Source organism: Alosa pseudoharengus, unplaced genomic scaffold (assembly GCF_046254945.1).
Source record: "Alosa pseudoharengus isolate Yale_2024_CS ecotype anadromous, Long Island Sound unplaced genomic scaffold, YU_APseudo_1.1 YU_APseudo_1.1_scf_45, whole genome shotgun sequence".
Classification (NCBI taxonomy): Eukaryota; Metazoa; Chordata; class Actinopteri; order Clupeiformes; family Clupeidae; genus Alosa; species Alosa pseudoharengus.
In genome coordinates, this window is record NW_027468804.1 from 275001 (window position 1) to 297824 (window position 22824).

The 22824-nt window shown below is 40.6% G+C and overlaps 1 protein-coding gene across 1 annotated transcript in view; it reads left to right on the forward strand.

Annotated features, from left to right (window-relative positions):
* Window positions 1-7448: 7448 nt before the first annotated feature.
* Window positions 7449-22824, forward strand: part of LOC143103483 (tripartite motif-containing protein 16-like) — a 47432-nt gene continuing 32056 nt past the window's right edge. Inside the window, exons 1-6 of the mRNA XM_076267263.1 lie at window positions 7449-8072; window positions 8610-8705; window positions 9169-9402; window positions 12422-12593; window positions 12699-12731; window positions 13101-13160. Coding sequence (XP_076123378.1) covers window positions 7485-8072; window positions 8610-8705; window positions 9169-9402; window positions 12422-12593; window positions 12699-12731; window positions 13101-13160 — 1183 coding nt within the window. The 5' untranslated portion in view covers window positions 7449-7484. The remainder of the gene's footprint in view (window positions 8073-8609; window positions 8706-9168; window positions 9403-12421; window positions 12594-12698; window positions 12732-13100; window positions 13161-22824) is intronic.

A 22824-nucleotide genomic window follows, 5' to 3' on the forward strand; every position in this document is an offset into this window, starting at 1 on the left:
GTCTGAACAAAAGCACTCTGGACAAAATGACACATTTTGCTTGCAAAAGGCTGTTACTCTCTCAAAACACTTAAAATATGCAGCAAAAGCAAATCTTGCCTTCAAACACTACAACTTGTTGCCAATTCAAAAACACTCTTTAATCAATCATTACACACTGTGCAACAAAATGCAAAATCTAGTTCTCAAAATGAGCATTTTTGCTATGTCTGTTCCATTACTTTCTCATTTTTCTGGTTATTCATTCCTCCCAAGATGTAACTGTCATTGACATGTAAGACATACAACTACAACTTGTCATTTTTCATCGAAATAGATCTACAGTAAACACCTTTTGTACTGTTTTCTCCACCAAATAGGCAATACAGTACTTTGTCTAAATGTGCATTAGATCCATACTTGCAAATAGCAACACAGAACAGACATCTCTTATGTATAATGAATGATTGCTGATTGAAGAATTGTGCAAAGGAGTTTCACACAGGTGTATCAGAGATTCAGACTTATGCAAGGAATCTATACCACCTGTGAAAATATGTTTTCCTTTTGTTTAGCACGGGAAAACCAATAAAGTTTGGGGCTTTTGAATGACACTAGTGTTAACTGTTTTGCAAAAGGGTGTAAGAAATGTGTGAACCCAATGAAAATGTGTGAACACATTCGCAAGAAATGACTTCTGCTGTGCAAAGAAAGTAGTCATGAAGACCAAGTGGATTCCAGTTAACTTAAGCAGGTAAAAGCAATCGAGAAAAACTGTAAACATGCAGCAAAAGCAAATCTTGCCTTCAAACAACACATCCTTTCGTCAAATCACTGTGTCATCAATCATTACACTGTAATCAATCATTACACACTGGACAACAAATTGAAAAATCTAGTTCTCAAAATGAGCATTTTTGCTGTCTGTTCCATGTCTTTCTCATTTTTCTGGTATCAGAAAAAAACTGTGAAAAGACAAAATGTACTTAATAAAACATAATTAATTCATTCCTCCCAAGATGTAACTGTCATTGACATGTAACACCTACAGTAAACACCTAGGCAAGACAAATTTCATTGAACTACAAATTGTCATTTTTCATCGAAATTGACCTACAGTAACACCTTTTGTACTGTTTTCTTCTCCAAATAGGCAATACAGTACTTTGTCTAAATGTGCATTAGATCCATACTTGCAAATAGCAACAAAAAAAAACAGAACAGAACAGAAATGGCATCTCATATGCATAATGAATAATTGCTGATCGAAGAATTGTGCAAAGGAGTTTCACACAGGTGTATCAGAGATTCAGACTTATACAAGGAATCTATACCACCTGTGAAAAGATGTTTTCCTTTTGTTTAGCACAGGAAAACCAATAGAGTTTGGGGTTTTTGAATGACATCTGTGTTAACTGTTTTGCAAAAGGGTGTGAGAAATGTGTGAACCCAATGAAAATGTGTGAACACATTCGCAAGAGATGACTGTAAATTCCACATACATGCCAGACACCAACACAAGATGGCAGTAGACACCAGTCTTTTAAAGACTGAAGTACAGACCTGAGCTTTTGTCATCCACTGGGGAATCGATTTACAGTAATTTGTCAGGGAAGGATAGATAAAAAAGAACAACTTATAAAAAAGAAAACAAAGATATATTCTGGCTCCATTTGCTGAATTTGTAAAATAACACAGTGCAATGCAAATGTTTAGTGCATTAAAGGTTTAGAAAGGTCATTGTGATCAGGAGTCGTGTATTCTGTGTTTAATGTCAGAGAAGTGTGTTCCTCTCTGTTTGTCCTCATCAGAGAGAGAGAATGAGAGTCGGGAGGCTCAGTGAGACTGAGGCGTGAGATGAGAGATGAGCGATGAGAAGTTGTTTACTCCTAATCCTTCTCTTCACCGTGTGTGATGATGTAGACCAGGTTCTTGTAGTCCAGGTTTCCCGCCACATCAGGAGGGAAGGCAGCAAACATCTGCTCCATCTACACATGACCAACAAGCGAGATACACAACTTATACTTCACCCAGCATTCCTCCCCAAACATCTGCTCCTTCTATGACCAACAAGCGAGATACACAACTTATACTTCACCCAGCATTCCTCCCCAAACATCTGCTCCATCTACACATGACCAACAAGCGACATACACAACTTATACTTCACCCAGCATTCCTCCCCAAACATCTGCTCCATCTACACATGACCAACAAGCGAGATACACAACTTATACTTCACCCATCATTCCTCCCCAAACATCTGCTCCATCTACACATGACCAACAAGCGAGATACACAACTTATACTTCACCCATCATTCCTCCCCAAAAATCTGCTCCATCTACACATGACCAACAAGCGAGATACACAACTTATACTTCACCCAGCATTCCTCCCCAAACATCTGCTCCATCTACACATGACCAACAAGCGAGATACACAACTTATACTTCACCCAGCATTCCTCCCCAAACATCTGCTCCATCTACACATGACCAACAAGCGAGATACACAACTTATACTTCACCCAGCATTCCTCCCCAAACAAACCAAGAAAAGGACAGGGTAGAATGTTTCTTTTGCAGAAAAGTAACACAATGTAGGGATTTCTCTTTTTGTCAGTGTTTAATGTTTTGGGTACCATGCATTTAGCGCTCAGGGGTACACTATTCTTCTAAAATCACAGGGTCATGTTCCTACCCGTGACAACAATGTTACATAGAGCAATACCAGGCGTTCCAGGCTCACACTGGAAATGCCAGAGACTCCGTTCTTCCTTATTGTAAGTCAGTGAAGCATCATAATGATGTTATTTTAAGGTGAAAGAAAAGAACTCCACTGTGTTGCTTTAACCAAAGTGTTTGTCTGCATCAGTTGAACATTCTCTAAGTCTTGCTATGCATTTTCTAAGCTAGAACATTTTTTGTCACATACAGCAAGCATCTCCTCGCAATCTGCCTGTCCCCTGAATACGCTGTAAAAAAACAGTGAAAAATGACAGTCCCTGTGGACAGCCCAGGCTCCAAACACTGCAACAAAAACAGCCTGGTCCAGCCTGGACCATGAAACATAACAAACTGTTCCAGCCAATCATAGACGAGATGCGCGTTCATGACAGTTTCAGTTGCACGGGAGGGAGGGGCAAAGAGGGGCATTACCCCCACACAGTGTGCCCACCACATTATAAGGCTTTTAAATCAATACAGCCATAACAATTTATGTAGAAATACTTATCAGATGTTTACTTTAGCTCAATTTCCAGTGATACATCATTTATGGGTCATATTTGCCATATACCCCTGTGAGATCAATTTTAATGATCATATGAATGATTTTCGTTTTTTGTGAGAAAATGAGGAATTAAAAACAAGTTGTGAGTCTTAAAAAAATATGCTTATTTCTTAGAATACCCAGAGAGAAGAAATAAGAACAGATGTAAATGCTTGACAATTTTGTAGTTTTGTGTGGGAATAGCAGAAAGACAACCCGGACACAGACACCTACACTCAGACACACACACATACAGACACACACACACACACACACACACACAGGAAGGCATTCTGGGCAATTGCCCTGGCCGCCAAACTACCAACATTGAAAACACATTGATTGTCAAATAATGACATAGACGGTTTAAATGCAGGAGCAGTAAGTAGGCCTAATTCATTTTCAGTGATATCAGTCATGAATGAGACATTCAAAGCATAGTGCTGCAGAATACAGAAAAGTGCACAGGTTTAAAAACGTTTCTCCCCATGGGTGCTGATCTTCAGCCTGAATCGTCAGGTTGCTAGCAGTGGAACGTAGCAGAGGGACGACAATGTAATAAGGTAAAATCTGAATCTCACCATGCCACCGAATCAGGGGAGCAATGAGCTTGTTTCCCTGCAATAAGATGGTTCTATCGCGGGGTGATACGAGACAGCAATTGCTCTCAAAGTGTGTTCCTAATGTCACGTTTAAATGCACACCTAACAGACGGCATCATAGGTAGTCCGATTTCTGTATAATAGCATGTAATAATAATCATGTTACGTGAAAAGCCTAATTGCTTAATTGTAGGCTACTATTTTTTCCATGAGGCCTGGTCGCAATTGTCCCGCAACATTTTTTTAAAATTTTCCTTGCGGTCCAGCTGGAAAGTAGCAACGTTGAGCTCCCCCACATTGAAACCAGCCCCGATCGGCACGCTGCAGCCAGGGGCTTCTGCGAAGGTAGCACACAGCCGAAAGTGGCACACAGTAATTTCGCCCTGGGCGCAGGATTGCCTTCCGTCGGCCGTGCACACACACACACACACACACAATGCAGGCCAGATCACCCACGCAGGGCCAAGCCAGGGAGAGACACACCCAGCACGGCATAGCCGTGCAGCATATCAGGGAACCACATCACCACTAGCTGGCCCTCAGTACTATAAAACCAGATGTTTCTGCTGTTAGTTGTGCTGTTCAATCATCAGTGAAGTTATTCTGGAACACTGGCATAATTTCTCTTGGGAACCCAGCACACCAGTAATTATGTACACCATTCAAACTAACATGACACACTTGTGTTGAAAGGCCCTCTTGGCTGTGCACTGAGAGGAAAAGAGGAGACAGGGGGACACAGTCAGTCACACAGGGGGTCATAACATAAACTAACCCCCAATATAAGTCTCTTCATATCACATCACATTAGATCAGTATGTGTGTTATTAAATCAGGGCCTTGATTCCCCTTATACACAAAACAATCTGTTAACAGATGAACCTGCAAAACCGGTTTGATGTTCTGTGTCTGAAAAGCCAGCCATCTGAGGCATGTTGAAACATGGCTTTTACCAGAACACATGAGTGCTGTTCTCATATCTCCACACCCTCACATGAGCTGAGTCTGAATCTCTCTCTGCTGTCTGTGTGATTGCAGTCAAACATTTGGTTTCCGTGACCCGAACGCAAGAGGAGGGGGAAGACGAGAACATCCATTCAGCGAGGTCAGACTGAGTCTTCGGGTTCAAACAGACTTCGAGGGCAGATTTTGAAACTTCACATCTGTAAGAAGAGTCTATTTTGGGCCCCAGGCTGACGTGACCAACCCCAGCTGGAAGCCTACCAAGAGGGAGGACGCTGTGTGCGTGTGCACCCGCCGCAGTGAAGAAACTCTGACCAGGTGAAAGCAAAGAGTTTTTTCTCCTCTGTGCGTGAAAAGAACCAAGAGTAAAAAAGCTGCACATTAATGAGAGTACTGAAGTTTGTGTCATTAAGTGTTTTGACAAGTAACATACCTATATACCTATATCAATGATTGATGAGCTCTAGATGTCATTGGATATAAGAAGTTTTCTGATAAAAAGTAAACGGTTAAAGAGTACACATATTTTGGGTAATTGGAATAGATTCGTGAACGAATTAAAAGAAGTAATCGATTAACTACGGACAAGCTTGGGGGATTAAAGCTTTTCTTTTTCTGTACTGCCATTACATGCTAAGCTGTGTGGGTTTTGTGATAAATGCTGTGCGGGTGCCGAAGAGAAAATAGAAGGAGTTACTGTTGCTACAGTCATTGTTGCTGAAGTGAACTGTGTGGTTGTTTCTCAAGGTCTTTGTTTAGTTTAATGGCCTAGGACTAAACTTAGCGTTACAGAGATACAGAGAGGAGACGAAATCACCAGAGGGGGGTGTTTTGGTTGTGCAGTAATTGAAAAGTGGGATAGGGTTTCCAACCTATGTTTTTGTTGACTTGGTCAACTGTGAATTTAACGAGAGATTGTTAAAGGTGTGAGTGAGACATTAATTGTTGTCGTTGTCCAGCCGGTTTTTGGGAGAAAGGAAATAGTCTGAGTTAAGTGGAACTGACACTGGTGAAATTTATTGTTGTGGCTTCATGCTGTGAGTAAAATAATTTACCAAGTGCCAGTTTACTGAACGAGAGAGATAAAGAGAGAGTGTTTTCTTTTCCCTGGCGGGAGCAGCGAGCGTGTGTGTGTGAGTGTGTGTGGAAAAAAAGGAGAAGGACAGAGAGAGAGAGAGGTTCTTTTTTTTCTTTGGCCAAAGCAGAATCGCAAAAGTTGGCACTAAAACATCACACACTACTGACAAATTTAAGTTAAAAGTTTAAATAAAGGATCACGTCACTGCACGAAACACATAGTACAATTTAATATTAATTGATATTAGCACAATCCAGATATGGGTCTTGGTAGGAAAACTAAGTTGCAGGCCTATGTGTCAGATTGGATGGCAGTGAAATTACAATTTGGCAAATTTGAGAAAAAATTACAAAGGACATTAGAGAAGTTGGAATTAGAGATCCGAGACAGGATTTGGAGAACAGAGACTGAAAGACGTGATTTGGAGGAGCAACTCATGGAAGCAGATGTGTTGCCAGAACAGAGTGAAATGAGGCGAAGAGGAGTGGTCTCAGAGGCCCACTCAATGGGGAGGAGCCAACTCCTCCCATACACCCCGGCACCTATTGTGGGCGGGGGTCGCAACAGGCAACCAAGCACCCGCCTCAAACCGACTCTGCCTGACTTGGACTCAACAGCGCCATATGCCATGGTGGAGACATCTAGAAGTGCAGTGGACATTGATAAAGACAGCTTCATTGGACAGAATGCTGCTGTTATGGGAACCCCACCTGATCAACAGCCAGCAGGTGACACGAAACAAATCATTCTGGCCCCATCAGCAGCCACTGCTTTCTACAATCCACAAAGACAAGGAAGAACGTCTGCAACCAACCATCATCAAACTGCTCCACTCCAGTATGGCTATCAACAGCCACTAGCCATAGCTTCAGTACCTCCTCCTCTATTGTTGTTACCAATGCCACTGGCTACAAGCCCATACCCACCTCACCCACCTGTCAACTCTTTCCCTACCCGACCACAACCACCACCCCCGCCCCCACCTGTCAACTCTTTACCTCACCCACCCCCACCCCCACCTCCCCCACCCCCACCTGCACCAGTGAATGATGGGGCATCTACATCCAATGCTGCCCAGGGAGCGACTGCTCCGGTAACAAGGCCTAAGACAATGAAAACCAGGCCAGCGATGGAGGACTGGGATGCCGGGGATGAGTCAGCTGACGAGGAAGAATTTGGTGATTACTGGATGACCACAGACCAGTGATGCTTTAACACCAGACCAGATGGCTCTTAATACACCATAGTGATCTGAACTGCAGAGACTCAAGACTCCTGATACAAAACATCTGACCACGGGGGCCCACCTAACACATCCTTAGATTCTTAACACAGAATCCATATAACTGCGCATGATCACAGTGTGTTGAGTCCACTTCAGTTCATATCAATCTGATCCAACCGCCTTTTCCAGTCTCTGACTGAGACACACAGGCATCTGATTGGCTACTCCCTCATCCCCACCCTCCCCCACCTGCCCTACCTGTCCTCCTCCTGAGAGTTCTGATGAAGCAAAACAGAAACTAAACTCAACTCTCACTCTGCTGCTGCTTCTCAGAGTGTGTGTTGGTGTGTGTGAGAGCTAGAAAATGGCGGAGGCGATTTCTCAGGAGGAAGAGTCTTTCACATGTCCAGTGTGTCTGGATCTGCTGAAGGATCCAGTGACTATTCTCTGTGGACATAATTTCTGTATGAGGTGCATTAAGGGCTGCTGGGATCAGGAGGATCAGAAAGGAGTCTACAGCTGCCCCCTGTGCAAACACACCTTCACTCCCAGACCTGTCCTCTACAAAAACCCTCTGATTGCTGAAATGGTGGAGAAATGTAGGAAGATCAGAATCCAGGCTGCTGCTCCTGCTCAGTGTTCTGCTGGACCTGGAGATGTGGAGTGTGATGTCTGCACTGGGAGAAAACTCAAAGCTGTGAAGTCCTGTCTGGATTGTCTGTTGTCTTACTGTGCAACTCACTTCAAGGCTCACAATGAACTAAATCCAGGAAGAAACCACTCAGTGATTGATGACACAGGCCAGCTACAGAAGAGGATCTGCTCTGAACATAGGAAAGTTTTAGAAATATTTTGTCGTACTGATCAGAGTTGTATCTGCTATCTGTGCACGATGGATGAACATAAAGGCCATGACACAGTCACAGCTGCTGCAGAATGGAAAAACAAACATGTGAGCACTGGAGCTACATTTGAATCTTACTTTTATTTGAAAGATCTGATACACTTATACTCCTTAAAGTCTGCTAATTTTCTACAGACTCTCTCTCAGTAGAGAAGACATGAACCAGGAAATCATGCAACCGTAGCAGGTGCAAAGTGCAAACAAATCTGTCAAACATTGACATGGCATCATCAGTGAAATATTATGATACAGTACAAAAGGCCTTTTTAGGCTCTGAGCCAACTTGACTTGTGTTTAATGCATGATGTCAGAGCTTCAACTCATCATTCAAAAATGAATAGAGCATTGCACTGTTCTCAGATGCTTTCTGTCACAGTAACTGTTGAAATGCACTTCCTGTTAATCAGATACATTATGTATTGTTGTCTTGTAACGATTTTTTATGTACTTCACTTTGTAAACTATGTTTTTTTTGTATTGCCCATTTTTGCTTTTGTTCATGCAAAGCACATTGAATTATCCCTGTGTATTAAATATGCAATATTAATGAACTTGCCTTAATTATGTCTGCCTTTTTATCAACAGAAGCAGTTGGGGCAGACCCAGAGGAGATTCCAGCAGAGAATCCAGGAGAGAGAGAAGGAGCTGCAGGAGCTGAGGAAGGCTGTGAAGACTCTCAAGGTGAGTACTGACCAACGGAGAAGACGACAGCAAATATCATTTTGATAGATATATCAGTTGTGTTGATGTGCTATTACCAGATCACAGGTATAAGGCTGTTTGCTAGAATAAACTCCCTTTTTATCCCATTGCTTAATGATATTCATGATGAATTCATGCTGAATAATGGGCACACATCCAAAACAAACTCTTAGTATAGTAGTATTAGTGTTCTTCTATGTTAGTAAGTGCACTAGTCTGTGATATAAGTGCTGAATCTTGGGGAATGAGAAGAGTCTAAATTCTAGCAGTAAAAATTATAATTCCACCCTTGGGCCAGATTGTTGAGCCCAGTGAGTAACTGTGCCTCTGCTGCCATCTCTACAGCACACAAAGACCCACTGACACCATGAAACACTTTCAGCTTCACCTCCCTCTCTGTGTCCTGTGTCTCCTGCCCTCCTCTTTGTGTGTCTCCTAACAGAGCTCTGCACAGACAGCAGTGGAGGACAGTGAGAGGATCTTTACTGAGATGATCCGCTCCATTGAGAGAAGGCGATCTGAGGTGACAGAGCTGATCAGAGCTCAGGAGAAGGCTGAGGTGAGTCGGGCTGAAGGACTCCTGAAGCAACTGGAGCAGGAGATTGCTGAGCTGAAGAGGAGAGATGCTGAACTGGAGCAGCTTTCACACACAGAGGATCACATCCATTTCCTCAAGGTGAATTTGATCTGCACTCCTACTGAAGTTAAATGTAAAGAATAAGAAAGATAATTGAGTTGATAGCTTTCTTTGAATATGACATATGTCCACACCAATAATGTGTAATACTAATCTGTATGTGAGCTGTATGATGTGTGATGAGGTAACAAATAGATTGTATTGCTTTACATGCAGTATGTACAGTATGTATCTAACATACACACACTTAAACACACTGATTCAACTCATTATGCCTGCAGCCTTTGGAGAAACTGCCCTGACTGAATATTCAGGTGACCTGTTTCACCTTTTGTGTTTCTCTCTGCAGAATGTTGTGTCAGTTACTGGTGCTCCTTGCAGAACAGTTCCAACCAGCAAGATATTCATAACTAGATGTACCGCATAGCGGTACAAAATATGACCGCCGCTCAGTTCTGTACATCCGTTCCGCGAAAATAAATCACACTTCAATTTGTCTCCATATTTTACTCCATCCCCCACTCTTGAAACTTTTGTGTATTTGTTTGGCATGCCTGTGTGTGTGTGTGTGTGTGCGGCTGCACAGAAAGTAGCCTACTGGTGCTGAAAAGGTGAATAGATTGTAGAATAGCCAAAGAAGATGTAGCATTGTTATAAAACCTTTAAAATCTCTAAACAATCACAAGTAGGGCAGTTCATCACAGTTCATCCATTGCAACTGGATTGATGAAAGGTCACTTACACCTGTAGGCTACATTGTATTTGGGAAAAGCAAAAGGTATCAGCATCATTTTATTTATTTATTTATTTATAAATAAACAAAAACATCTGTCAGTTTCATGCCGTTTTCAACAGCTATCAAAAACAAAGGTCATTTTTGGATGGATGGATTTTTTGTGAATGTTTCTTCTTCTACATAAGATTTTAGTCATCTTTAGTTCATGTAATACTTTATTGTCAATGCACAAATTAAGTAACAGTAGTCTGAAACGAAATGCTGTTTTACATCTAACCAGTGGTGCAAATAACTGACATGTCCAAATGGGCCTTGATGAAATGCGTCGCTAGACTGTTCATACACATTTTAACGGGCCAAAGTTGAAGAGCTGTTGTCCGTTATTGTTCGTGCAAATATAGGCTGATTCATGTTCCCTTGCATTGTGTAACTGAGGTCCATGGCTGGCTTTCACCAGACCAAGCTCAATCTTTTAAGAAATCAAAAAATAAATAGCGGGCAGATCAGGCTGGTTCACCCAGCCAAGTCCATAGGCACCCGATATTGTTTAATTTTCCGATTGAGATATCCACGCTATGGCTATTCTAAATGCAAAAATGCATCAGGGAGTTATGACAAAACTGTAACTAACAAACTAGATCCTAATAGAAAGCTGTTAGCTTCCCTAAGCTACAGGTAGGCTTATAAGGTAGACCTATTTACACCATAAATTGTCAATAGGCTATGCTGGCGACACAAATAAAATCTCCTTTGGAAACCAATGGCTTACGCCTTACAGTATCAAGCGGACTTAAACTGACATATCGTGGCGAAAAGTTGTAATAAAATTCATGCAGCTCCATGAGTCAAGGAAAGCGCGAATGAAGTAGCCACTTCTAAATGGGACCCACTACACAGTAGCTTAAGGTGTGTTGCTTAATCAGCCATAATGAAATTAAGGTGTCATTGTTTGGATACTTCACACACACGTGCTCTTTAATTTCACAGACTAGGTACAACTACCAAGCTGGAATCAAAGCACATCGATTCCCCTCTCACACCCTGCACGCACTTAAAACAAAATAAACAGGCGTCTCAGTCTCACGCATGTAGGCCTATAGGCAAAACTGTATCAGACCGGTGTAACGTTGGTAAATCTTCCATTGCACAGAATGATTTTTGTAGCACGTGCAACAAATGACAGTCGAAAGATACAATTACAGTGCTGCTATCAATTTGCTTGGTATAACCGCATTTATAGTTTTCTACAAATGCAATCAATCAAATTGGCCTCCATCACTCAACCAACGCTAACGGTAACATTACCTAGGTCCTTATTGATATTATAAGATTAACGTACCTGCAGTAAAAACCAAGCATGTCCGATAAACCTCCTCAGATTTATTTCGGCTTCAAGAAGAAATGGGAATTACATTTCATGTGAACATTGTCCTATCCTTATTAGACGTTCTCTGCGGTAAACAGTCCTTGTAGGAAGCGTCCATTGTTTTTCCAACTTCCAACAAAATTACGTCTCACTGCAACGATGCGCCATCTAGTGGACAAACGACTACTTATTGCCAATACTGGAAATGCAGCCATGATGATGATGATGAATATTTATTTTGGCTTTCTTTTAATCCTACTGAATTTGTAATTATGTATCGGCCGTTCTAATACCGATAGTATGTGGGTGCCTGTGTGTGTGTGCATGTGTATGTGTATGTGTGCACCGCCATCTACAGGTCAATGAGTGTACAATCACTAAATGTACACATAACCTAATTTTTTTAGGATCCCCCATGGATGAAATTCTACGAAACTTGGCATACCCCCAGAGAATGCCAGGTCAATCATACACATAAATTTGGTGCAGTTCTGAACATCTTAACTGAAGATAGGGGCGATTAAAGCAGAATAATATTGCATTTTCATTTTTTACTGGGGGGGTGCAAATCACAAATGAGTGATTATGGGCCAGGTTGATGTGGGCCCTTGAGACCAACATACCATACCATAAAAGATTCTTCATCCTCAGTGCCACGGTTCAGGTAGTTATTTAGGAAAAACTGATTTTTTTTGCGGTTCGGGGGGCCCAGCACGGGGGGGGGGAGTGGCCCCCGGGGACGAAACGAAATTTTTCCGTAAAAGTCTAGTGGGGCTACATACCCACCAAATTTCATGTGCCCCAGTGGTTCGGTGTCCCGGGTATCGTTGACCAAAAATTCAGGAAGTAGATGACGGGAAAAAAAAAAAAAAAAAAAACTTTGACAATCCCTATATGACCGCTTCGCTAGCGGCGGTCATAATAAACACTCTTAACTTTTATATATTTTTTTGTAGAATATTCCATCATTCCAAGACTCTCCTCGCTCTAAAGACTTACCCAGCATGACCTTCAACCAAAGTTACTCTTTTGAGGCTGTGAAGGAATCTGTCTCTGCAATGAAGGTGCAGCTGGAGGAGGAACTGGAAGGCATATTCAAGCAGGAAGTAGCCAAGATATCTGCAGCAGGTTGGACAAACCTCTAGATTGGACACGATGATGAACTACTTTTTTAAGACACTGTTATGTTCAAACTTATGGATTCATTTAACTCTGTATGTTCTGTGCCAACAGTGGCACATATCGAGATCATCCAGTTTTTAGAATGTGAGTCTGTCATTAAGTTGCATTCATTACATTACATTTAGCAGACACTGTTGTCCAAAATGACTTACATATGTCAACTACATTACAAGGGATTACACTGTCCCCGGAGCGACTTGGAGTTAAGTTCCTTGCTCAAGGGCACAATGGTGGAACCCACAACTTTCAGGCTATACTGGACACTAGTCCAGCTCCTTAACCACTACACTACCACCACCCCTTCATTCCCATCTTCAGCTGAAAATAAAACCTCCTTCCAGAGTTAACAGGCCTGTCACCTAACATTTTCCAAAAGGAGTACACACAAGATATTATATATGCAACACAAGATGTGTTTTCTGGGTGAATGAATGTCTCTATGTTGGTTCCCAGATGCTGATCCTGAACTCCCAATCAGAAGAACAAAGAGTAAGGAGAGAATGCCACCAACCAGTAAGTCTTTAATGACTGATTCTAACAGCCTCTAAGGCTTTATATCTGAGGTCTAGCAATGGAATGATAGTTTCACTGAATCTTTTCACCTTTAAAGGAGCGATTTGTAGGATTGTTACCAAACGTTCTGTAGGCCAAAATCAAAACACTGGTGAACGTTCTCCAGACTACCAGACGCGAGCCTCTTCTGGGTTGCCAGATGTAATGAAGACTTAGCTAACGTTAGTTGACCTGCAGCTGCTTTAACGTTTCTCCAACCATGACCCAGCTACACATTACAGAAACAGTAAAAACTAAAAATACCTCTCTAACCAACGTAACATATTTAGCTGAAGTTAGCGATGCAGATGAAGTTTAGCCTAGGCCAGTGTTTCTCAAACTTTTTCAGACAAAGGACCACTTAACCAATAACAAACAAACGCACAGACCACCTAAAAAAAGATTAGACCTACTTCAACTGTATATTAGCCTACACAATAGGCCTACTCACTGAACCACCTTGCTTATTGTCTTTGCACTTTGCATATTGTGTCAGAGGATTCATATGATTTAAATTGGCATAGGTTACATAGACAGTGTTCCAGAACTGTTTGGATTTACATACAAGTTGGTTCAATATTGCAAACAACTCATCTATATTATATTATTAACACGTCTGCTCGTGGACCACTTGGGATAGCTTGCGGACCACCAGTGGTCCCCGGACCACACTCTGAGAAACACTGGCCTAGGCTACCTGTCGTGGAGAAATATGGCCAGCTCTGCGTCAGACTTGATATTCTTCGTTTGACGAAGACGTCGCCATCTCAGGAAGCTCCTCCGATGTCCACTTAATTTGTTTCTTGTTTTAATTTTGGAAATTTGCCTGCCTCTCGTAGGCGTTCATGACTACAACTGACAGCAAGTTGACAGTTGGCCTTTGCTAATTTGGCAACACAAACAGGATACGCCAGCCCATTATTAATACGCTATTCTAGAATTAATCAAAACATAAACGAAAATTCCAAGAGATTCCGCCCCATAACTCATTTTTTTTCATGGGTTTTAAGGGGTTTTACGGGTTATAGTAATCAGGGGCGTCATGCAAGGGAAAATTCAGAGGGGGCACAATCAGGCAACTTTTTTCGGGGGGTGTGTGTGTGTGTTTGGGGGGGGGGCGGAGATTTCTCCCCCTGGACATTTTGAAATTTACCTTAACAGAGCAAGCAGCAACCCTCCTCTTTCTGAGGACTAAGCTAAAGTATCTATTTTGTAAGTTAATGTAAAACACTTTGGTTGGTGAAAGAACTGTAAGCTCAAATTCAGCTCATTAAAGTGTAAGCTCATTAAAGCATGTTTAGACACACACATTTACACTAGGCCTACTACACATGATTTAAAAAACAGTACCATTGCAGTTGTTATGATTTGATTGATATGTGACCTAAGAACAATCTTACATTAAAAAAGTTGCTGAGGTCTGACTTTGTGGTGCTCAGAAATTAAATTATTTTAATCTTAATTCATGTGATGAAGTAGCCTAGAAATCTAGACGCACCCTAGCGGCGGCAAATTAATTTGCTCAGCCTGTACGCCTAGTATCGAACCATAGGAATTTCTATTGGCTTAACACCGTGGATGTTCTCCAATCACAGCGCTCTATTTCGTTAGAGAGTCTTAAGGCGGGCTTAACAGGATAACGACAGTCCTGCTACGGTGAACAACAAGGAAAGTGGCTATGGCGAACGAAGAGCGGTTGTTTGAATCGTCGTTGGCGTCAACTTTGGAGGAGTTGGACTTGTGCTTTTCTTTGAAAGTTGAGCAACACAATGCACTTAAGTCATTCCTTTCGAAGAAGGATGTATTTGCCGTTTTGCCGACCGGATACGGATATGGTCGTAGCGCTGGCCTATTGCATTCCTAGGCAGTTTGAAAGACAATTCTCTGCCCGCCCCTTGGATTAAGCAGGTGAATGATTCGATTCCAGACTATACATTTCAATGATATAGGATGGCCCGCCAGGCTAGTGATGAAGGACTTTGAGAGAAGTTTGACAGGTGTCAGTGCTGAGTAAGGTTAACACTAAATATTTTACTAGGCCCTACTAGTAATATATTTTTCATTACCATTATAGCAAGCAATAAGCTACCTCATTTGTAAGTTGCTACCTGCAAATCATGAGCAAGTGACCTGATAATAAAAATAAAAGTTATGAGCACGAGAGAGACTATTATACTTTCTTACCCTCTACATCACGGTCATAGCGATCCTATTTATATAAAACAACTTTAAGCCTCCTTTTGAACGGGTAGCCTATCCCTTTTCACTACATGGATTAGCTGCCAGATACATGAAGAGAACAAGTGGATAAACATCCAACGCAATGCCTTGGTAGGCCTAATGTTATTAGGTTGGATTTTGCAGTCTCTGCAAATTTAACACCCTCGTTTCTATGAAACTGGAAACAATTTAACCAGGAGACTTTGTCAAATATTTGTAATATTGTAGGCTACGTTACACTGACACCATGTAGGCTAACGTTAACGTAATGCTCTGAATTCACGGCCAACATCAAATCCATAGTTCTAACTATTTGATCACCAAGTCAAAATGTCCTGGTCAACTATAAATAATTCCATTACTTTTTATTGTATAGCTAGACTACTTACCACTTCAACCTGACTGTAGCCTATCTGTTTAAACTGTAACTGTAACAGTTCAACTGTTCAAACTGTAGCCTAAAGTTAACTGTAACAGTTCAACACAAGCAAACCATTGCATGCTCAATTCGCGTGTGAGTTGTTACGGGAACGGGAACGTATGCTAGGTTTTTTCTAACTTGTGTGCTGGATTTCTGAGGCATTTACTTTGCTTACCTTACAGACACCAATTTTAGGAAAAGGGCTGATGTTGACCGGTCTTCAGCTATTTTGCTACGGTTTATTACACATCCAGAAGAATACATTTGAGTCTTTTTAGGCTCTGGCTGATTATGAAGCATAATAGAAACAAAGTTATGATCAAAAAAATTATCAGGGAGGAAAAATCCGAGGGGGCACGTGCCCCCTTTATTTCAATGGGCATGACGCCACTGATAGTAATGTTGTCAAATACTTCCATTCATCTTGTTTCCTTACTCTCTGACGACATATGGTGATCATTTTTGGAATGATTACAATTGATGTTCCATTATTTCCTACATACTGGCCCTTTAAAACCTTCTTTCAGCTGTCACACCTAAGAGGCATGGGGGTGTGGCTGGGCCCCAGAATTTGAAATGAAGCCCCTTTAGATGTTTACATCATCAATAACAGCAAACAAAAGTAGAAGCTGATGGCGATCAGAGATAGAGTTAGATTCAGCTTTCACAAACAGTAACCTTAAAATACACTCCTCATATAACACCCATTACTTCTGCAGTTGTCTTATGATAATGAACTGATTGTGGTGGGTTAGAACTGAAGGTCCTCTAAACATGCCCCTACCCTCCTAATGAAGACAAGGTCCTCTAAACATGCCCCTACCCTCCTAATGAAGATGAAGACCTCTAAACATGCCCCTATGGGTGGGAAGAGTACTGAAAATCTATACTCAAGTAAAAGTACAATTACTCCCTTCAAAAATTACTTGAGTAAAAGTAAATATTACCATCTGAGAAATCTACTCAGGTAAAAGTAGCCTAAAAAAGTACTTTGTTAATAAATTACTCAAGTAACAAGTAAGTTTTTTTTTACATTTTTATATTTTTGATGGCCCTTTAAAAGTAGGCCTAGCCTATTTGCTTTTCTCCTTCTTTGTAGATTAATCATATAGGCAAACATATTTTAACAGCCCATTTCAAATATATTTTATTTAATATTCTTTATTATTATCTGACACACTTGTGTAGGCTATCTTGCCATAGCCAGAATAAGCATTAAGTGGCTATGGGTTGAAAAGCAGTCACTTCAAATCCATTGCTAGCTGATTCTTCTGCTTTGCATTGATAGAAGTCTGGTTATAACTTCACCATACAGAACATAGACTACATATGTAACCTAAAAACAATGGCTAGTAGACCTACATTTACTGTAGGCTACATATACACGGGTTTCCCGTTTACCAACAAAACTAGATGCGCGCGCAGCCGTGAGGCAGAAGACGCTTGGTGGCCGTCCACAACGTTATAAACTTAATCTAAATAGTCGGCTGCTGTAAGCTACAATCTGATTTTTTTGTATACCCCTGTTGTCTCAATGATAATAACATCTCATTTCAGACTATATTTCAAAGTTTGCCGTTCATTTGCATTATTAATACAACATCGTATTTTGTCATTTTTGGCGAAGACATGCATTCCGTTGGGGATATTGAACAATCTCTAACCATCGTGATTTCGAATTGGTGCAGTTTTCAGCACAAAAACTCATTTTATTCTTTTCATGGAGAGCATTGCTCTATGCTGTTCTATGGTGCTTTCTGCCTCTTAGTTGCGCACGCATGTTTTTGTGACGTTGCATAGAAATCCATGTATATCCTAGGCATATCCACCTCGGACAGAGCGACAGAGTAGGCTATCTGTTTTCTCAGCCGACCGTCTTTGTCATGTCCTGCAACATTGAGGCTACATAAACGTATGCTAGGTTTTTTCTAACTTGTGTGCTGGATTTCTGAGGCATTTACTTTGCTTGTATATGAATTTGTAGGCCTACTTTCCTTGTCCAACGATGTTGAACGATGCTGGCCAGAAATTAATATAGGCGAAAGTTTCCGTGTCATGTCATACCTCTCATCTCGTTGCTACGCTGTCTCACCAGAAGATGCAGCAGCTGGCAGGACGACATTGCATTAACTGAGCTGTAGAACATCTACTTCCGTGTAGTAGGCTAGGCTACCATCAGGGGGTCAAGACACTGTCTATGGGTCAAGACAAGGGGGCAGGCGAATTCCCGGAAGTAGAAGAATCGACGTAGGCTGGAGGGACCACCTCTCTGCTAACTCCCATAGAAGTCCATTCATTGTAGGATTTTTTTGAAATACCATAACTTCATATAACATATATCCTGTGCCTATATTGTAGCTTCTGTGTAATCCACATAAACACTACAAAGGCAAAACAGACTCCACTACTTTGTCCGTAATGTTGGTTACCCGTAAGAAGAACGGTTAGCTTGTTCGGTTGGAGGGAAGCTAGCTTTGACGTAATCTCTCTTTCGCGCTGTAGAGAGATAACCGTATTGTTTGGATAAGAAGCTCAGTCCACCTTACTGTCTATGACGGTAACTCATAACTCATTTTGATTTTTTTTTTTTAACCATAGATTTTTTTATTTTTTTCCACTGGATTTTTTGATTTTCGGTGCCGTTTACGTAGTATAGTCTATAGTATACTACTTAAACGGCACCGACAATCAAAAAATCCAGTGGAAACTATATGGCAGAAGTGTGTAGGCCAATCTGCCCACCAGCTTTTTCAACTTCGCTACCTACAGATGTTTTACCGGTATGATATTTCGAAACGCCATGTTATTTCCCATAGACAATCCACGCCCGGAAGTTGGATGGATACGGAAGTTACGGAGGCGGGACTTATTCTGGAGAGGTCTATTCGAACAGAGGCGGCGCGTCAAGAAGTTGGGCTCGGCTGAACTTTATGCAAATGAGAGCGGTTAACGCGAGGCGGTTAGCCAATGAAAGTACATCTTAGGTAAACAAGTTCTGTCCTTTGCTCTAGTCTTCCGGTCCGGAACAATAGCCTGCCAGAAAGATTTGTTCTGCCTGATAATCGTGTAGGTTTTATGAAAATATATTAAGCTATATAGTGGCGAAGAAGTTAAGTTTAGAACAAGTTCGCCACTGCACTATCAAAGAGACCTTGTTGTGCTTTGGAGGAACATGTCAGTGATATTTGTGAGTGTTTCAATAAAATATGTTAACAGTAGTAGATTACCTCCACTTTAGTAGCCTACGTTAGCTGGCATTGTGTAATTACAAAAAATAAACCGTTACACCATACACTTTAGCCTATACACGCCCACAAGCGGCGACGGGAGAAAGGGCTAGGCGTCTGCAAGCGTCTACGCGCCGCAATAATGGACACCAGCCGTAACTCGTTAACACAGGCAGTCAGGCGAATTCTTCTGTACACCTTGTCCAAGTGCACAGTAATTATGAGCCCGAGCCCGATTTAAATCCGACATTTTTTAAATACGTGGGCCATTATAACTGACGTTCTCAACTACAATTCCGAGTTGTTTGAGCTACAGAAATCCGTTTAGAATTATATTAATGAATAATGCAACGGAGGGTGAAGAATGTAAACTATGTTTGTTTATTCAGAATGGAATGGATCGCAAATGAATCCGAATGAAGAAACGTAAGCTATGGAAGAATATTAGACTCAAAAGTTTTGTACGTGTGTATCACGTTTTGAAACTGTAGAAATTATTTGTAACTGTAAAAATGATCTGTACAAGTAATTGTCAATATCACAAATATGCCCTACACTTACAAATCTATTCTACGGGTACGGATCGGTTTTACAGCTACAAATAATCCTACAGTTAAAAATATTTTACAATTACAAATATATTCTACAATTACACATCAATATTCTACGCACAAAAAGCTGCTCTACAGTTACAAATCTTTTCTACAGGTGTACAGATTTTTGCACCACCTTAGGGATGAGAAGTGTCTCATATGTATTGTGTGTGTGTGTAACAGGATTTGTAACTGTAAAAATGATTTGTGATTTAACAAAAAAATAGCACGAACAATTTTAAGCATTACTCATATGTCGTTCACTTACAAATATATTCCACAGGTATTAAATATTCCACAGTTGCTGTCTTTCAATTACGAAACTATTCTGCCATTACAAATCTCTGCTGCTCGCACAAGTATTTTCTACACGTACACAAATACTTTTGAGACTGTTCTGGCGCTTCCTGTTGAATAGCCAATGGCGATCCTCAGGTTTGGCTAGCCAACCATGAATCTCAGTTCACAAACCAATCACAGAGCAGGAGCAGCGCCGTCGTCGTGGCTAGTTGTGTGGGTGCAACCAAACTTGGAGTCTACGCTTGGAGCACGCTAGCAGAGAATGTCTAAGGAACGGGCTCCGATAGTTTCCTATATTCCTTGAGGTAGCCTACATTGATAGTTAATACAGCCAGTGTACCTGATACACGGGGCAAGTAGTTCACAAAATGTTTCCCCTCTCTATCGGCAGTTATCTTTCTGGCTGTTCCTTATGGGGGGTTTTTCCTGCCATTAATAAAATTAAAATGAAAACAGTGAAATTAAAATGAAAAACTCGTTTTGCCATTTAATTTTCAAAGTGTCAGTGCAATTATCCTGCCAAATGTAAAAATAAAATGAAATACATTTGGCTTTTAATTTTCCTGATAAACACGATACATTTGTGACAAAAATAAAAATAAATTGAAAACGTCTATTTGTCATTTCATTTTCATTACCATCCTGGTATATTATGGAATGTTTTTTGTGACAAAATTAAATAAATAAATGAAATATGAAATAAATAAATGAAATATGAAATAAATATTTAAAAGTTTAAATAAACAAATAAAAAGTTAAATAAATAAATAAAATGTGAAATAAATAAATAAATAAAAGATTAAATGTAAAAAACATATATACATTGACATTTACATTTACATTCCATATGCACGGTCATGCAATGTGCCATGAAATAAATAAATACGATTGCTGCCTGAAATAACACGAAGTGATCCAGCTCTGAGTCAGACTGTACTGGCTTGCTACCTGTGAACCACACTGGACTAAGGACATAGCTCAGACTTGTATCATAACTCACGAAACATACAACAAGGATTTCATTCTAAATTCATACTTTTGGGAAGATATCAGGCGTGAAAGCGTTCTGTCATATGATGGGTCTGTTTGCTGAGGGTTGATAGACATGCTAGCCTATGTGCACATCTAGAGCTAGCGCTAACAGTTAGCACAAGCGTTAGCTAGTTATCGACATATACAGAAAGCGAACTTCTATCTATGGCAAACGACTTTGCTATTGCTTCTATTTATAGTAGGGTGCCCAGACGTCCCAGTTAACTTCACTTGAGCTGAATTCACCTCATTTGTTATATGATACATAAACAATAAAGCTTCAGATGCCCATGCCGTGAACTCTTATTATGTGAGTGTCAGTGCCAGCTTGCTAGCTGCTACATTGCCCAAGCAGTGTCCACAACTTTCCAGAGACTTTTTAGTTCTCAATATGAGGGTATAACTTAGCAGCCGACAAGGATTTTTGACAGCACTAGATGCTATGCTTTAACATCATGATAACTCACAGCCAAGAGTTAGCAACATAGAACACATAATCTTTCTGAATGAAAATGCCTAGGTTATGGCTGTTAGCAGTATCACTAGCTTTTAGCTTCTATCAATGACTTTATTCTGATCAGCCAGTCATGCTCACAAAGTTTGATTTTTTTTTTTCGGGCAGCAACCAATCAGCGGCTAGGTCCCGCCTTGATGGGTGACTGACGTATTTATTTATTTCATGGCACATTGCAAGACCGTGCATATGGAATGTAAATGTCAATGTCAATGTATATGGTTTTTACATTTAATCTTTTATTTATTTATGTATTTAACATTTTTTTATTTATTTAACTATTTATTTAATCTTTTATTTATTTATTTCATATTTCATTTATTTATTTCAACTTTTAATTATTTATTTCATATTTCATTTATTTATTTAATTTTGGCACAAAAAACATTCCATACTATGAATCAGAATTTGATCAGAAGTTCAACGTCTTTTACGATGGTTTACGACACTACATGATCTGTTCTACGCTTGCGCGATTGTCAGTATTAGAGCCCTTTTACGGAGAGAACGAGAATGTATAATAAGTCAAGTTAACATTGTAATATGTAATGTAATAAAGTTCTAATAGTTAAATATACATGTTTTAAGCAACCAACGGAAGTGTATGGAGGCTACCCAGACAGCAAAGGAGGTCGAATCAACGTTAATTGGTCAGGGTTGAGTTTCCTAGCTGCTAACTAAGTTAGCAACTTAGCTGGTTGCAATGCAATTTCCCCATTGCCAACGAACTAACAGGTTAGCAGCTATTTGGGAAACGGCATGACAACGTGAAGAACGTAAAAATATATATTTGTAATTCTACACTTCTACAGACCAAAACCCTGGATGAGATGTATGAAACAGCTTTCTAGTTTACACTTAAGCTAGGTTACACAATTGACAGCTCTCATTATCCTAGCCTACATGCCATCTCCTCACGCTAACTGTTAAGTCTTTGATTTCACATGTAACATTGTTATAATTTAATAATGAAATATGAACTGATTTGGGAACTGGATACTTTCATTTAGTGGTCCATAACGTTTGCATGCATGCACGCACGACACCTGCGTAAGCGTTACAGGAGGCAACACTGCATCAAAACGAGAGCAAAGCACACATTCAAATTCACACATGGAATGATCAAATGACTCATTCCTTTACTGTGAACTTGCTAGCCTACGTATTTGCCTGTGTAAATAACTCGATTGAATCAAAGACAGAATTGTAAAGATGAGTATGGTGGCCTACATTTAAATGAATGCTATTACAACCATGAATAAATGCATTGAGAGAATGAGCCCTATAGGAGGAGAGGGGGAGAGCAACACGTAAACTA